An 18786-nucleotide genomic window follows, 5' to 3' on the forward strand; every position below is an offset into this window, starting at 1 on the left:
ACAGGCAAAGGACAGACCTCCAAGGGATGGGGGCATTCTTAGGTGGAACCCCCCATTTCTCACATGCACTGTAAGTCCCACAGAGCCTGCCTCACAGGGCTCCTTTTGTGAACTCTGAGAAAGTGCTTAAAGATAATTGAATTCACTACCTTCAGTAATCTCTTCAGAGTAGCAAATCAAATTACTTTCTTCTTCTGCCTCCAAACATCCAAGCCTGCCAGTTGCACTTTAGAATAAACTCCAGATGCCTTCCAGTGGCTTAAATCAGGGTCAGCAAACTTTTCTATTAAGGGCCATATAGTAAATATTTTAGACTTTGTGGGTCAGGTACATTCTTTTTTTGTTTGTTTCATATTCATCCTTTTATTTTTAACAACCCTTTTTAAAAATGTAAACATTATTCTTAGCTTTAGGGCTATGCAAAAATAGACCATGGAGGAATAGAAGTACTTTTCTCCATTCCTCCCACTCAGTACAACTAAAAAGCTGGCCGTTATATGTAAAACAAATATCAGAAGATTGAAAAGTGGGGAATAAAAATTCTAAGAAAAATTTGGGTGCACAGGTGGTTCAGTGGTAGAATGTTCACCTTCCATGCAGGAGACCCGGGTTCGATTCCTGGACCATGCGCCTATCCCCAAAAACAAAAAAATTCTAAGAAAACTGTTCAGTAACATACAGGAAAGCAGGAAAAAGAAAACAGAAAAGTGAAAAACAGGAAACAATCATAAAATGGTAAATAAAATTGCATGCTTAAGCCTTACTATATCAATAATTATATCAAATGCAAATGATCTAAAAATACCAATTAAAAGGTAGAGATGGCAAAGTGGATTAAAAACATGACCCAACTATGTGCTATCCAAAAGGAATTCACTTCGAATATAATAATATAGGTAAATAAGGTGAAAGTATAAACAGGGAAAATGACATTTCATGTAAAAGGAAAGAAATCAGGAGTGGCTATACTAATACCAGGTAAGATATACTCCAGAGCAAAGAAAATAACCAAAGAGGGACATCATATAATGATAAAAATGTCACCAACCAGGAAGCCATAGCAATCCTAAATTTGTATACAGCAACCAACAAAGCTGGAAAATATGTGAAGCAAAAAATGATACAACTGAAGGGAGAATTATGTGAACCCACAAAAACAGTTGAAGATTTTAACATCCTTCCCTTCCCTCATATGAGGAGAATGTCATATGAAGGTGGGGGTAGAAATTCGACTGATACATCAACATGCCAAAGAAATCCAAGAATTGCTTCCAACCAGAAACTGGGAGAAGGGCATGAGACAGATTCTTCCCTAGAAAACTCAGAAAGCACATTGTCCTGCTAACCTCTTGATTTCCAACCTCTAGCCTCCAGAACTGTGAGAAAATATGTCTCTGTTCCTTTAAGCCATCCAGTTTGTGGTTATTTGTCCTAGGAAATGAATACACATGACAGTGTCAATTGATGCAGAAAAAGCATTCATGATTAAAAAAAAACTTTCAGGAAAATAAGAATAGGGAAGAAATTCATTAACTTATTAAGAAAATCTACAAAAACTCACAGCCTGTATTTATGTTGAAAACTTGGATGATTTCCCTTTGATACTGGAAACAGAGCAAGGATGTCACTCTCACTACTCTTATTCAACATAGTACTGGAAGTTCTAGCTAGTGTAATACAGCAAGAAAAGGAAATAAAAAGCAAACAGATCAGAAAGGAAAAAATAAAACTGTCCTTATTTGCAGATGGTGTAATTATTTGCATGGAAAATCCCAATGAGTCTACAAAAGAATTCCTAGAAGTAATAGGTGAGTTCTGGATTACAGGTACAAGATAAACATTAAAAAATAAATTATATTGGTAAATACTAGAAATGAGCATGTGAATACTGAAATTAACAATACAATACCATATACAATCACTAAAAAAAAAGATTTAGATGTATCTCTAACAAAACATGTATGGGGCATGTATACTGAAGGCTAAAAAAATTCTTATAGAAATCAAAGATCTACAGTGGAAAAACATACAGTGTTCATGGATTGGAAGATCGAAAATAGTAAAGATGTCAATTCTCCTTAAATTGAAATACAGTTTTACTACAATTCCTATAAAAATCCCACAAGATTTTTTGCAATTACTTTTGCAAAGATAAAGACAAGATTTTTTTTTCATTTGTATAGAAAGACAGACCTAGAATTGGTAAAATATTTTGAAAAATAAGAATACAGTGGGAGGAATTAGGCTTCCCAATTTCTAGATATATGGTATAGCTACAGCAACCAACACTATGGGGTAATGGTGGAAGGACAGACACATGTATCAATGGAACAGAATACAAAATCCAGAAGTATATTCATATGATTTCAACAGAGGAATAAAAGCAACTCAATAGAGGAAAGAGCACCTTTTCATTAGCAATTGGACATCATCAAAGAAATAGATATCAACCTATGTCTTGCATCTCATTTAAAAATTAACTGAAGACTGATCATGGACTTAAATGTCAAACTGTAAAACTTTTAAAAGAAAAAATCTTCAGATCTGAGACTAGAAACTTTAGGGGCTCAGGTTAGACTTGACACCCAAAATCTGATCCATAAAAAAGAAAATGAGTTAGAGGAGGAAGGTGAGGTACTGACAGGCGCCCTGGGAACTGCCCACCAGAGCCCATTCCTGAATGACTTGGGCAGCCCACTGGGCAGTTCGATGGGCACCAGGGCTGCAGCATAACTTCTCAGAGACAGAAAGAAAGGAAAAAAGGAGACAGCAGCTGGCAGCAGAAGAGAAAAAAGGGAGATATAGCCCATCCTCCATTCCCAGGCTCTTCCATGGCTGCTGAATTTTCTGATTTTCCATGAAAAGATCCAGATGCTGTGTTCTCCCAGCCTGGGGAGAAGAAAGCAGGACCCCTGCTGCGTGCTTTCACCTTAGCAAAAGCTGACTTCAGAAAGCCAGGGCCCGGAGGGGCCATGTCCCTCATCCCGTGGCTCCAGTGGAATGAGGTCTCGCCATGACTGTCATCCTGGAGCCCGGAGCCCAGCTGAGATGGTACTGGAGACACTCATGATGGAGCTGGCGGGGTAGATGCAAGAGGCCAAGAAGTAGCAGTGGGAGACAGCAGTGTGGGCAGGAAGATCTGTACCTAGGTGGACTACAGCTGGCTGGCCTGCATGCCCCAGCCTACCTATGACCTCAGCCCCAGCCAGCGGCTCAGCTGGAGGATGTCTTAGCCTAGATCCACTCATCCTACTGTGGGTCCACCATCCCAGGATCTGGCAGCTGATGGCATAGCATGAGTCTGAGGTGCAGGAGGTGGCAAGCTCTTCTGCTCCATGCTGTAGGAGGTCCTGGAGAGGATGAAGCAAGAGGAAGAGACCCACAAGCTGACACAGCAGTGGAGCTTGCAGCCCTGCAGCAACCTGGCCTTGGCCACCTTCAAGACCTGCTGGTGCATCTACCCCTTCGCCAGCAACATCCACACAATCTTGGAGGATGCGGAGTGAGGCATGCCACCAATACCCCCAGACTTGGAACATGCCCAAGTTCCAGGCGCACAAGTCACCTGGAACCAGGGCCTCTCCCCTGCCCAAGAGCTGAGCCACCTACCCCTGACCAAGAGGCTGAAGAAGCCCAATCCCAAGATACTTCTGTAAGACCAAGCAACCCCTCCACTTCCCACCCTTTCCCACTGGCCACAAAGCCCAGGGTCAGGGTTTGGAGCAGCAGGAGCAACCTCCTCTCATACCTGCATGAGACTCTGGAGTGGACCCTTATCTTCCTCACAGAGTCAAGGTCCTGGCAGGCAGACTAGGGTCCCATACCCATCTTCTTCTGTTTGTAAGGGAAGGGTTGCCCTGCCTTCTTGCAAAGACCTGGAATCTCACCCTAACTTACATCCCATCACCCCTGCTTGCCTTGTAAGCATTGAGGGGGCCTGTTGGATCTGCCCACTCTCAGTTGGAGACTGACTGTTCTCACCATTGTAGGTGATCACTGCCTCATAGGCCGTCAGAGCTAGAAGGGATCCAAGAAAAGATCCATGCTTTTCCCCCACCCCAGTCTAGTGAATGAGGAAGCTGAGACCCAGAGAAAGGCAGGCTTCTTCCTTCTTAAACACCAGTCAGCTCCCCATGGGCCATGAAGTTGTTCCCTTGTCCCTGAGTTCTGCGCTATGATGGGACAGGTTCAAGGGCTAAAGCTTGACCTGCCTGAGGTCAGACCCATCTCTTACCTTGGCATTGGAGTAGGGGTCTAAGCTGCTAAGAAAGGTAACTGTGTGCATGGGGAGGTGGGAGGAGCAGGTTGCCCATTACCTCCAATTGCTAGCAGCTCTTTCCATTGGACTCTGTGGGTTCAGATCTCTTCTGAATCTGATCATGCCTGCTATTTGATGTTCCTCAGGGAAAATGATGGCTAAAACTCTACCTGCCTTGAGCCAACTGTGTGAAATATTCTAGAAGAGCCTCCCTACAGCCTGCACTGTCCTTCCATTTTCCAATACATCTTTTTTTCAATAAAAAATATATTTTTATTGAGGTATCATCACGTACCATACAGTCCATCTAAAGTATACAATCAGTGGCTCACAATATCATCACATAGTTGTGTATTCATCACCATGATCATTTTCAGAACATTTGTATCACTCCAGAAAAAGACAAAAAAGAAAAATCCTATAGCCTATACCCCTCACTCCTCCCTCTCATTGACCAATAATATTGCAATCTACCCAATTTTTTTACCCGTACTATTTATTTATTTTTTATCATTATTTTTTACTCATCTCTCCATACCCTGGATAAAGGGAGCATTAGACACAAGGTTTTCACAATTCACATGGTCACACTCTAAAAGCTGTGTACAATCATCTTAAAGAATCAAAGCTATTGGAATACAGTTCAATGGTTTCAGATACTTCCCTCCAGCCACTCCAATACACCATAAGCTGAAAAGCAATATCTATATAATGCATGCGAATAACCTCCCGGATAACCTCTCAACTGTTTGAAATCTCTCAGCCACTGAAACTTTATTTTGTCTCATTTATTAATCCACCCATTTGGTCAAGAAGGCTTTATTAATCCCATGATGTAGGGTCCCAGCTCATCCCCAGGAATCAGGTCCCACATTGCCGGGGAAATTTATACCCTGGGAGTCATGTCCCATGTAGTAGAGGGCAGTGAGTTCACCGGCCAAGTTGACTTAGTGAAAGAGGCCATATCTGTGCAACAAAAGAGGTTCTCTGGGGATGATTCTTAGGCATAATTATAAGTAGGCTTAGCTTCTCCTTTACAGAAATAAGTTTCACTAGGGCAAGCCCCAAGATCAAGGGCTCAGCCTTTTGAATTGGTTGTCCCCATTGTCTGTGAGAATATCAGGAATTCCCCAGATATAAAGTATAGTATTTCCTCCTTTCTCTCCAAACCCCCAAGGCAACTTTGAAAATACTTTTTTTTTATTATCTGCCTAAATTATTCTGGGATATGTTGGGACATCACACTAACCTGTACAAACCAACAAGATCTGGCTTCCTATTCAATATTCCATGTAATTATGGTGTTCACATAAACTGGCCATACAAGTTAAATTAGATAATAAGCTGCCTAAAATATAAAGTTTGCACCAAATAAACCTCCCTTCCTTTGGTCTCACACAGAAGTTGAAGTTTAAAAATATATACCACATCATCCTTTACCCTGTATTCTGATTTATCTTAGTCCCATCTAGATCAGCTTCATTCATATCTCTACTTTTTCAACTTTTTTAAGTTGCTATATGGAGTAATACTGACTTTCATAGCTTCAGAGCTCTAACTCAGTGTCTCACATGTCACACAAATACTCAAAGTTTCAGGGAATGGCCAGATTATACATAAATAGTTCAGCATCTCAGAATTCAGAAAAAAAAGTTACAATTCTGGAATAGATATGACTGCTGTATAAGGGCTTACAGTCTAGAAACCTTTACAATAGGCCCCAACCTGATAACCCATGCTCTCAACTTCAGTTCTCATAGTTAGTCCATAGAGTGAGGCATGATAATATTTGTCTTTTTGTTTCTGCCATTTCATTCAACATACTGTCCTTAAGGCTCATTCACCTTGTTGCATGCCTCACAACTTAATTCCTTCTTGAAGCCGCTCAGTAGTCTGTTGTATGTATACAACACAGTTCCCTCTTCCATTCCTCAGTCAATGTACCCTTAGGCCACCTCCATCCATTGCAAATCTCAAACACTACTGCCATAAACACCTTATGCAAATGTTTAAAAGAGAAGAAAAGAGGAAATGATAAATTGTACTTCATCAAAATTAAACATATTTGCTCCATGAAAAAGTAAAAAAAAAAAAAAAAAAAAAATGCTCCATGAAAGACCATTTAAAGACAATGAAAAACTACACACTGGGAGAAAATATTTACAAATCATATATTTGACAAGAAAATAGCATCTAGAATATACAAAGAACTCTGAAACCTCAAAATTAAATTTTTTGAGTCTGTTTAGAAAATGGGCCAAAGACCATTAAAGACATCTCATTGAAGAGGATATATGAGGACGAATAATCACATGAAAAGATGTTCAACATCAGTAGCCACTAGAGAAATGCAAGTTAAAACCACAATAAGGTACCACTATGCACCAGTCAGAATAACTAAAAAGAACAATATTACAGCACTGAATATTGATGAGGATACAGAGAAACTGGATCACTTATATTTTGCTGGTGGGAATAAAATGTACTACCACTCTGGAAAAAAGTTTAGCAATTTCTCAAAAAAAAAAAATAAATAAATACAAGCTACCTCACAACCCATCAATCTTGGCATTTGCTCCAGAAAAGCAAAAACATATTCACACAAAAACATATACATAAATGTTTATAGCAGCTTTATTCATAACAGCCCCCTTCTAGAAACAACCCAGATGTCCTTCAACAGGACAAATGAAATCATGGTGGTACATCCGAACTGTGGAATACTACTCTGCAACAAAAAGAAAGTCATTATGGATGTACACAACAATCTGGATGAATCTGATAACTATGTTGAATGGAAAAAAAGCAATCCTAAGAGGCCACATACTATATAATTCCCTTTCTACAGTGCTCTTGATATGACAGAAATTATAGAATGGAGAAATTATTATTGTAGAGTTGTAAGGAGAGAATGGGGTTCAGGGGAAGTGGGTGTGGATTTTAGAGACAACACCAGGGATCCTTGTGGGGATGGAAATATCCTGTGTCTTGACTATAGCAGTGTCCTGATTGTGATACTTTACTAAAATTTTGCAAGATGTTACCTTTGGAAGAAAATGGTTAAAGGGTATCCAGGATCTTTCTATCCTATTTCTTACAACTGCATGTGAACCTAAAAATATTTCAAGGTAAGAAGCTCAGTTGGAAAAAGAAAACAGGCCATAAAAGGCTGGATTTGTGCCAGTTCCTGGCTTGAGCAATTTGGTCAGCGCCTACCTCACACAGCTTGCCATATGGTAACCTTATTTCCCCTGCCTCGCTGAGCTGCAGCAACACTGGTCTCCTTTTGTTCCAGGGACAGAAAACCCTGTACCCACTTCAGGATCTTCATGTTTGTTGTTCCCTCTTCCCACTGATATGCATCCATAGGGGAGTCTCCACTCATTATTCAGGTTTAACTCAAATGCTCAATTTATCTCCCTTTTGCCCCCTCTTCATTCACTTGTATCACACTATACTTTTGTTTTCTTTTCTTCACTTTATTTTTTTACTTGTTAATCATTGTTTCCCTTTAGAATTTAGAATTTAAGCCCTATAACAGCAGAACTTTTTTACTTATTTACTACTATATTCCCAGCATCCAGCACATTTACTAAGAACTGAGTAGGTGCTCAATATCTTTAGGTGCTCGATATCTTTTGGTAATCCAGTGAAGGACTTATACATATAGTGTTTTAGTTTGTTAATGCTGGTGGAATGCAATATACTAGACATGGGTTGGCTTTTATAAAGGGGATTTATTAAGTTACAATTTACAGTCCTAAGGCCATAAAAATACCACACCAAGGCATCTGGAGAAAGGTACCTTGACTCAAGAGAGGTTGATGGCATCTGAAACACCTCCGTCAACTGGGAAGGTATGTAGTTGGCATCTGCTGGTCCTTTGGCTTCTGGTTTCTGGTCCTTTGGCTTCTAGTATCAAGCAGATTCCCTGAGGGTGTTTTCTTTCTGCATCTCCAAATTTCTGTCTGTGTCAGCTCTGAGCTGTGTCTAAAGTGGTTCCCTCTTAAAGGACTCCAATAGATGAATTAAGACCCACCTTGAATGGGTGGCATCACATCTCCACGGAAACCACCTAATCAAAAGATCCCACCCACAATTGAGTGGGTCACATCTCCATGGAAACAACTTAATCAAAAAAATCCCACCCAACAATAGATCTGCCCCTACAAGACTGGAGTAGGATAAAGAACATGGGGTAAATGTACCCCTGCTCTGAGGTACATAACAGCCTCAAAACAGCACAGAAGGGAAGGAAAACATCAGTCAGTAGGTTCAGTTAAGCAGTTTTGTTTTGTTTCTCTTAATTGGTGGTGGTGGGGTTCATTCATTTATCATTGGTTTAGTCATCCATTCATTTATCATGCATTTATAGAGAGTCTTTTACATGCCAGGCACTTTGGGTATGTTTTCTCATGGTATCTAGAAATTCCTCCTAGGCAGGTATTATTATCCCACTTTACAGATGAGGGGCTTTCTTCAAGTGAAGCATATGGTCCAGGTGCTCAGTGTCCAGAGCCTGCACTGGAATTCAGCCCCATCTCACTGCCGTCCCATTTTGCTTGTCTTCAGGCTCTCTCTCTCCTATTTAAAGAAAGGAAACTGAGACCCACACAGGTTCAAGGACTTGCCCGTGATCTCAGGGCAAACAAGTGGTATTGCCTGAGCAAGAACTCTGATCTTCTTTCTAGTACACAAAGGTGCCTCCCTTCTGTTCCAATCACGCCTCCTCCTCTAGGAAGCCTTCCTTAAGTAAAGTCTCCCTCCTCCAATATTCCCTAACCTTCCCACGTGCAGTGTTTTCATTTTCCTGCTTGAATTATATCATACTCCTTCATGGTTACTCTATAACGCATTCTCTAACAATTTTTAGATATGCGTATTTCTTATCTCTCAAACTCTTTAAAAACACCCATAACAGCAGTTACCATTTGCTGAGCACTGTGCTAAGCACGTGATACATTTTCTCTCACAGTATTAGTTTTTTACTGCTGTGTAACAAATTATTCCCAAATTCAGCAGCTTTAAACAACAAGCATGTATTATTTCACACAGTGTTTGAGAGTCAGCAGTTAAGAGTAGCTTAGCTGTGTGGTCTGCCTCTTGTGAGGTTGACATCAAGATGTCACCTGGGGTTGCAGTCATCTCAACAGGCTTGACAGGGGCTAGAGGATTGTCTTCCAAGATGGCATCCTCACATGCCTATGGGCATGAGCCCGTAATTCTTCCCTGGCTATTGGCCAGAGATTTCAGTGCCTTGACACATGGGTTTCTCAGCAGGGCTGCTTGCAGCACTCCAGCTTGCTTTCCCCAGAGTGAGCGATGAGAGAGAGAGACAGACCAAAAGGGAAGCCACAGATTTAATAGTCTAATCTTAAAAGCTGTATACCATTCCTTCTGTCGTATGTTATTGGCCACACAGAACAACCCTGGCACCATGTGGAAGGGGACTCTGCCAGGGTGTAATAGCAGGAGGTGATGATCATCAGGAGCCTTTTTCCAGGCTGACTACCACACTCACCCCTTCCCAGTAATCATATGCTGGTAGGAAAGGCTAAGTCACTAACCTGAGGTTACTCAGCTTTTAAGAGGCAGAGTTTGGATTCAGACCTAAAGAATATACACAGACACACTCAACATCCTGTCTGGCACTCAGCTGATTTGTTCAACAAATAGAAAGCACCTACTATGTGCTGAAAGCTTTTCTAAGTGTAGGATACAGCTGGGGACAAGCCAGACAAGTCCATTATGTTACAAGATTTACATTTTGTTGGGCCAGACAGATGATGAGCAATGATATAATTGAAATAATATACAAGTGAACTCAAGCACAATAGTGCTAGATTTTATCTACCCACTCCCACCCCCAAGGTCACAAAGCATGAAGTTAATGATGCAGGAAGGAAGGATTATAAAGGGAGACTAGTACACATGTTTCACTTACTCAGGATTTCTCTCCTATGCTCAGAGACCAAGTCTAGGTTTAATTCTAGCCCTGCATTTAGTTTTCTGGCTGATAATAATCTCACCCCTTCACCTTTCTGAGCCTCAGTATGCCATCTGAAAATCATCTTGGAGAGGCAGAGTAAAGTGTCTCCAGCTATTTACTGCTTTTCAGTGGCTGTATTGCTCAGAGCAGGAGCCAGGACTCTGGAGACCTGAGTTCATATTGTCCACTGGGCTGAGTGATTTCAGGGGATGCCCTTCTATTCTGTCTCTCAGTTTTGTTGTTGTTACTTGTTTTGTTTTATGGTTAGCTCATTTTTTTTTTGGTCTTTATTTTGTTATTCATCTGTCCATACACTGGTCAAAGGGAATGTCAGCCACAGGTTTTCATAGTCATACAGTTACATGATGAAAGCTGTATAGTTATACAATCATCTTCAAGAATCAAGGCTGCTGGATTACAGTTCAGCAGTTTCAGTTGTTTCCTTCAAGCTATTCTAACACTAGAAACTAAAAATAACAACTATATATTGCAAAAGAATAACATCTAGAAAGACTGCTTGACTCTATTTGAAATCTCCCAGTCCCTGAAACTTTATTTTGTTACATTTCTCTTCCCCATTTTGGTCAAAAAGCCTTTCTCATACCCACGATGCCAGGGCCACCCTCATCCCAGGAAGTCAGGTCCATGTTGCTAGGGAAATTTCCATCCTTGGGAGTCATGTCCCATGCTGTGGCCTCACTCATTCTCAAAGAAAGGAGGTGAAATGGTTTCCTTGGGATGCATGTAACAAATTTTTGCAAACTGGATGGTTTAAAACAATAGGAATCTACTCCTCACAGTCTGGAGGGCAGAAGTTCGAAGGTGTCAGCAGGGCCGAGATCCCTCTGAAGACTCGAGGGAGAGTCTTTCCTTGTACTTTCCAGCTCCTGGAGGCTCCACATGTTCCTTGGCTTGTGGCTGCATAACTCCAGTCTCTACGTCTGTCTTCACATGGCCTTCTCCTTCTCTCCTTGTCTTCTTTTTCTTCTCTTATAAGGACACGTGTCACAGGATTTAGGGATCTCATCTTGAGATCCTTAATTTAATTACATCTACAAGGACCCTTTTTCCAAATAGAGTCAAATTCACAGGTTCTAGGGGTTAAGACCTGGACAAGTGTTTGGGGATCTCCCATTCACTCCACAACAGATCAGCTCTAAATCCTTCCTTGCTCCAACATCCTAATTCAGGAAATCCATCATTGTATGACGGCAGGGTAAAGTGACTTATCCAGGAGGTGTTTTAAGAGCCAGGAATTCTGAGAAACCCTGCCTGCCACCTTGGAGCTGTGTGACCCTATCCTCAGTTTCCTCCTCTGTAAAATGGGGGCAATCCCAGTACCTATCTGTACTCATTCCCTGTGGTTGCTATTGCAAATTACTACAAACTGGGTGGCCTAGGGCAACAAAAATGCATTCTTTCACAGCTCTGGAGGCCAGAAGTTTGAAATCAGAGTGCTCACAGGGCCATACCGGAGCTCTAGACGAGAATCCTTTTCTTACCTCTTCCAGATTCTCGTGGCTGCTGGCAGTCCTTGGCTCATGGCCACGTCTCCCTCTGCTCTGTCTTCACATTGCTGCTTCCTCTGTGTGCATCTCCTGCTGCCTCTCTCTTATCAGGACACTTGTGATGGCACTGAGGGCCCACCCACACAAACCAGATAATCTCATCTGAAGATCCTTAATCAGATCCAGAAAAACTTTACCATATAAGGCAACGTTCCCAGTTCCAGGGATTAGGATGTGGAAATATGTTTGGGAGACATCGCTGGCCTACCACACTACCTCATATGTTTGCTATAGAATTAAATATGTAAAAACATGTGAAGTGCTTAAATATTGCCGGAGTTGTAGTACACACCATTAAAGAAAGAAAGTGGTAGTGAATAAGCAGGAGATGGGAAAGAACGGTGGTTGATGACTGCCTGATATCTTCCATTGCCTACTGAGAGGGTCAGCTGTTCTTTCCAGCATTTACTTAAGTATTTGCAGAAAATAAGAGCCCCCAGAAGAGCCAATGGCTCTACATGCCCCATGGCCAGGTGCCCTCCTGTCTGACTGTGCATGCTCAGAGATAAGCAGGGCTTCCTCTGAACTTATATCAATATGTACGGTGCTTCACTCACATGGAAAATTGATTTTTCTTTTTAAGCACAAAATGTAGCAATTTTATAACCTTTCTACAGCTCGACAAAGGCCATTTATAACCTACTTTTGCCGTTCCCCTTCCCGGCACCAGTCTTGAATGTCTTCCGGAGCCCTCCCATGCATTTGTAATTATGAGTTCTTCTTAGGCAAAATTTAATTTCCAAGAGGGCTGACCTTTTTTTGTGGCTGTTATTGTGTGTATGTGTGTGTATTTTAATTAATTTGTGTGTGTGTGATTTGTTATTGATATTCAGGACCATGATTCGGGAGCAAGGGTCTGGGGAGCTGGTTCAGGTGGGGGAGCCGGTACAGGGGGAGGCTGTTTTAATCAGTTATGTCCAGTGATGGATGGGGAGGAATGAGCTCTGCGTGTTAATCTTTGTGGACAGGAAATGCCATCAGGGAGATTGAAATTAAAACCCACTACCTCATTTTGTCTTCGGAAGACAGGAGAGCTAGAACCGCTTCTCCATCTGCTGGACAGAAGATGAGCCCAGCCTCATTAAATCAGAAAACTAAATTAAGTAAATAGCCACTTGTGCCCACAGTATATGGTCTTCCATTCCTGGGCTACTTAGCACATGCCAGGCCCGGCGAGAAGAGCACTCCAGCTGAGGTCCCCAAGAATGCAAAGACCCAGAGATTGGGATCCATGGCTTTGCTCAGGCGGTGGTTTGGTTATGTGAAGGAATGTGCACGTGGCTGGGCAGAAGCTTTGAAATCATACTGCAGAGGAACTTGACTATCAGCTTAAGAAAGATTCAAGTTGCTGTGGTTGTTTTGTTTTAATTCATTTGTTGTCTAAGTTGGGGAGTGATGCAATTTAGAAATATTCTGGTAGCCAATGAGTTTGGAGGAGGCCAGAGTGGAGGCAGGCAGACCACTTAGGAGACCTTTGCATATTCCAGATGGTAGTATTTGGGAATCTCATTTAGGGCTCCAGAGACAAAGGTAGAAAAAGGAGACACATTCAAGACAGGAAGGAAGGATATTCCTAGTTTATGAGTAATGAACTATGTGCCAAATTTTGAAGTAAGGTCTACACCTGCTTTATACAACTTAAGCTTCACAACAAACCGGTAGGTGCAGTTATTATGATTGGCAGATGGGGAAGTTGAGGCTCAGAAGGGGTGAGGAGCTTGCCCCAGATTGCACAGTGAGAAGGGAAAGAGCTGGGATTTGAACTCATGTTGGGAGGGGCTCTTTAAAATATGTCTGACTTCCTCCCTAAGTGACTTTTATAACAGTGGACACTCTAGAACACTAATAATGAAAATAATAAGTGGTGATGACAGCAGCAATTTAGATATTATTGGCAGTTATCTTTGCTACGTGCTTGCCACGTGAGCCTCAGTGTGGAAGCATTTTGCCAATATTCTCTCCTTTCATTCTCACAACTCTACGCATAGCTACTCCCAGAAGTCCCATTTTACAGGCGAGGACTCTGAGGTTCAGAGAGGCAAAGGGACTTGTCCAGGTACACTTAGCTGTTAAGTGCCCAATCAGAAAGCTGAGTCCATCTCTGCCATTTACCGCAAGTGGGAGGAGAGAGCGTGGTGGGGCCTGTCCCCACCCCCATAACCACGCCCTCTATAACCACCCTGCTGCCATCTCTCCGAGCAGTGCCCTGAGGAGCTGAGGCCTATGAAGGACGGCTCAGGCTGCTACGACCACTCCAAAGGCATCGACTGCTCCGACGGCTTTAACGGTGGCTGCGAGCAGCTGTGCTTGCAGCAGACGCTGCCTCTGCCCTATGATGCCACCTCCAGCACCATCTTCATGTTCTGCGGGTGAGTCTCTGCCCCTGGGGCCCAGGCAGCCCCTCCCAGCGGTGGGGAGGTGGGTGGGCAGTGGTGGTGGTAAGAAAACGGGCCTAGCCCTGACTGTCAACAAATGGCCCTTTCTCAGCCCAAGAGACAAATGGCAAGAATATAACCATCTATTGGGTATTGGGAAGAAAAATGGAAGAAGAAAATCAGTTGGTTAGTTAGTTGATTAATCAGCAGGCCCTGCCCCCCTCTTCTCCTACTCCTGGAGCCATGGGCAGTCTAGGTTGGAGACATCATTAGGCTCCTTGAATCGGTCACTAAAAGGGCATCAGGTGTGGCACTTAAGGGCTCAGGCTTAGCCCAGGTTTTGACTGCTTTTTCTGCAGAAAATCAGCAGTGTCAGTCCACGGTTTAGCCTCTTTGTGCCCTAATGTCCATAGGTGTGAGGACAATTAATTAGGAAGGGGGAGGGGAGGTGTAAAGGAAACAATGCAGATAAAGCTTATAACAGGTTTCTGTCTCCTGCTAAGAAACTCAAACTGAGTTGTGTCTTGTTGTTTTATTATTATTAGTTTTTAATGGTGAACATAATTATCAAACTGAGTTTTAAAATTAGTGTGAGATGAAATTGGTCTGCACTTTGGAGCCAACTTGCTGAGTGACCCTGAACAAGTCACTTCCCCTCTCTGGGCAGCAATTTCACCATCTTTGACATAGGCTTTTTGGCCAGTTTCTTCCAATTTACCTTATTTTGCATATAGAGGATCACAGTGGGTGCCACACCTGCCATCCTCAGCACTGAGCTCAGTAGTTGGTCCTCAGCAGTCATATGCAAAAATGGTCCTCAGCAGTCATATGCAAAAATGACTTTTCCTTCTTTCCCTTTCTAATTATGACTTCTTAGTAGAGATTTCACCCATCTTTTGATGCTCTACAACTCAGAAAGATAATCCTGAGGCCCTGCGAGAATGTCAGTCATTAAAGCATGTTTAGTGTTCTCTTTAATATGATGGAAAAGCTGAAGACGATCCCCACCTCCCACCCAACAAAAGGCAGAGGGGAGGGGTGTCATGTGTTGAATCTCAGTTTACCAGAAAATTAATTTAGCCTGGATGGTTGTGGTCCATGGAGCCCAATTCTCCTTTTGGGCTTATTATACTGGGTCTCTTCCCTGCCCCAGTTACACCTGGGGCTGCAGGTGCATTGGCGCTGGTGTAGGAGCAGCTCGCCTGGAGGCCCTAGATATGTATCAGTAGAATAAATATGAAATAAATTAGTGTATGCAGACCTGAATTTATAGCATCTCTCCTCAGCTTAAGTGACTGCAGGGCAGTGTTGAGTAAATTATGCATGGACTTAGAAATGCAGGCTCGCATACAGAATCAGCCCTGTTCTTATCATTGTTATTTTTCTCCCTGTGTATTTGGGGGAGGGGGTGTCCTTCAGTGAGAATAACAACAGTAACAGCAGCAGCAGCAAAACCAGATTTTGACATTAAAAACAATCATGGTTAAGGGGGCTTTTGAATTCAGTAGACTAAGTTCCAGTCTTCATCCTCCTGCCTCTGACTCTCACGTAGGCATTCAGTGAGACCTTCAGCGCCCCCTGAGCTTCATTCCCTGATCTGTAAAATTTTAGTATTAATACCTACCTCAATATAATGGTGGTTGTGAAGAGTGCAAAGTAACTGACATTTACTCCTCCCTTAAATTTAAGTAATTTGCCCAAGGTCATACAGTTAGCAATGTAGCTCAAAGGCTCCTTGCTGTGTGACCTTGAACAAGTAACTTAATGTTTCTGTGCCTCTATTTTCCCATCTGTAAAATAAGGATAATAATAGTATGTGTCCGTAGAGTTATTATGAACTAAATGCATCACTATTTGTAAAGTGCTTTATAACAGTGTCCAGCATAGAGTTAGCATTATATGTGTTTGTTAAATAAGATAACTAATAAGTGATGAAACAGATGTTGGCCTCCCCTCGTGCTCATTATGACCTGAGGTGCTGGACCTCTTGGTTTTCAGGTCTGTTCAACTGATGAACTAACCTTTTCTACAGTAAAAGGTCACTGGAAGTCTTAAATAAGAGTGAATGGGCGAAAGTGTTTAGTGAACTGTGGAAGCCTATTCAAATGCTGATAAATAGGACTAAAAGTAAATTAAAATCTAGGTCTCCTAAAACCAACTGAAGTTTCAACACACTTTGAAAATTGTCTATTAAGGATGCAAAAGAAAAGTCACCCACACTTATTAGAAGTACCATAAACAAAACAATGAAACCTATTAGCAGATACTTGTGAGAAGTTGGCTAGAGAAGTGAGATGCCTTGTGAATTAATCAGGGAAAACAAACCCTTGCTTTAGGGGACCTGCTCAACTTGCTCAAACCTCTGTGACCTTTCTAAGAGCTCCCTGAGTAGTAGCAGGGTTTGTAAACCCACTTGCAGCCATGTTGAGCATAGCACTAGCATTTATTAGATACTTTCTGTGTGCCAGTGCTGACCAAAGTGTTTTAAATCCTCATAACAACTCTTCAATAATCTCCATTTAACTGTTAAGAAAACCAAGTACAGTAACTTGCCCGAGATCTCCCAGCTGGTAATTAGGAACACCAGAATTCAAACCCAGGCTACGTGGCTCCAGTTTCAATCCAGACAGATCTTATGTCGTGTCTGGAAGTTGGCCTCTGGTGGCTGTGGCCGTGAGTAAACCACTCAGCTTCTTTGAGTCTGTGTTCTTTCCTTCAGTCAGTTGTGAATGTTGTATCGTTGTGAGAAGTAAGTGAAATTATGCATGTGCAGGAGCCGGTGCACGTATTCACTTAACAAACCTGGTTATATTTCGCCTCACAGATATAAAGTCATCTCATGTATTCATTCCGTTATTGAACTGTGTGGCTTGATTGCTACTCCATCCCCAGCACCCAGACTAGCAGGTCTTCAGCTGTTGAATGGTGCTCCTTAATGAACATGGCTCTTCCCTGTCTGACTTTCCCCAGCCCCATTTCTAGCTCGGCCCCTCTTCCTGAATTAGCTTCAGTTTCTAGAGTTGTGAAAACACTGTCCCCTCTATTTCCCCAGCCCCCTTTTAGATGGCCATATAGTTCATCTTCAACTCTCAGTGTTGACATCACCTTTATTTATTTATTTTTTTACATGGACAGGCACCGGAACTGAACCTGGCGTCACCTTAATAGCAGGTCTTCTTTGAATCCCACAGGGTGCAGGAATAAGATAGCAGTTACCCTGGAGCTGGGTGCTAACACCCCATCAAATGGACCCTATTAAATATTTATTCGGTGTTTATCCAGGGGAAGTAGGGGCATGTATAGAAAGATATTTTTTTCTTATTTTATTTGTTTATCTTTATTTGCATTTCTTCCCATAGGGCCCTCTTACAAGTGATAACCATACTTATATTTTGCCTTGATGTCCTATTTTTCCATTAAAGTCTTGACACCCCTTACAGAGGGAGCCTCTGGCTACCAACCCTGATTGCCTGCTCTTAGGCAGACTAATTCCCACGAATAGTAGTCTCTATCCTCTGGGTCTCACAGTCCGCCTGCTTCCCCCTGAGGTAGCCCCATTGCTTTGTTGACTTGCCTCTTTTCTTGTCTGTCCCCATCACACTGAGAACTGCTCAGAGGCAGGGAACTGTGGTCTTAGTCACTTGTGCGTCCCAGTTGCCATTCCCCATTGCCTGGCCCAAGTACTTCTTCAGAAACATAGTTGTTGAAGTACAGAATGCATCTGCCAGAGATTTGTTGCACCTGCCTTGTGCCCAGTCTCCTTTGAGATACTAAGAATGTGAAGTGTTAACCACAAGCCCTTGCCCATGAGGGGCAAATAGATCACAAGTACAGGTAGCTTGATATTGAAAGAGTGAAAATACCCGAATACTGGAGAGAAGCAGATGAGTTCAAGACAAGTTGGAAAAACCACTGGATACTAAGATGAGGTGTTTTGAAGGAATCTTACAGACCTTGGCAAGTTACAAACCAACCAAGTTTGTCTCTTTTGTGTGTGTGTATGTGTGTGTTTGAAAATGTATACCATGCAGACTTCCAAAGGAATTTGATTTTATTCACATAAATCCAACAAATAATAAAACTGTTAATATAAGATAGGACTGATCTGAAGCTGTTTGTAAGGAGGAAACAGGAAAAAATTGTTTCAGGAGCTTGAAATGGGATAGTTATTGAACTTGAGATAAATTTAGCTCTGTGCTTCTTGGCAACCAAAGTAAACAGAAAAACATAGTGGAATATATAGTTGTCCTTGCCTGAGAAAAGGAAGGTTGCAGGCTTTTTTTGTTTTGCTTTGGTTTTCATGGAGATACACACCTTCCTGACATTATTTGTTAAGGAAGATATTTCTTCTACTGTATATTCCTATAGAGAAGATAGTAATGCCATCAACAGTTTTGAAATTTCAGTGTTTCTCAGCTCATTTAGAGGAGGAAACCGAGACTGTGAGGGGATCTTACAACCAGTTGGGAGATAAAATTGAGGTGGAAGCTAGAAGAATCCTAAACATCTCTGTTCTACATTGAATTAAAATGTATTTGAAAATCTGAGTTCAAAGAACATCTCTGGCCTCAAATTGTCCTTAAAATTTCAGTTTGC

At 42.0% G+C, this 18786-nt stretch overlaps 1 protein-coding gene and 1 pseudogene across 7 annotated transcripts in view; both read left to right on the forward strand.

Moving 5' to 3' along the window:
• Window positions 1–18786, forward strand: part of ASTN2 (astrotactin 2) — a 903825-nt gene that overhangs the window by 540529 nt on the left and 344510 nt on the right. For all 7 annotated transcript variants that reach the window (XM_077143577.1, XM_077143583.1, XM_077143589.1 and 4 more), the window contains one exon: window positions 14018–14184. In XM_077143577.1, the coding sequence (XP_076999692.1) occupies window positions 14018–14184 (167 nt within the window). The remainder of the gene's footprint in view (window positions 1–14017; window positions 14185–18786) is intronic.
• LOC143667609 (protein RD3 pseudogene) lies at window positions 2973–3600 on the forward strand (annotated as a pseudogene).

Source organism: Tamandua tetradactyla, chromosome 2 (genome assembly GCF_023851605.1).
Source record: "Tamandua tetradactyla isolate mTamTet1 chromosome 2, mTamTet1.pri, whole genome shotgun sequence".
NCBI lineage: Eukaryota > Metazoa > Chordata > Mammalia > Pilosa > Myrmecophagidae > Tamandua > Tamandua tetradactyla.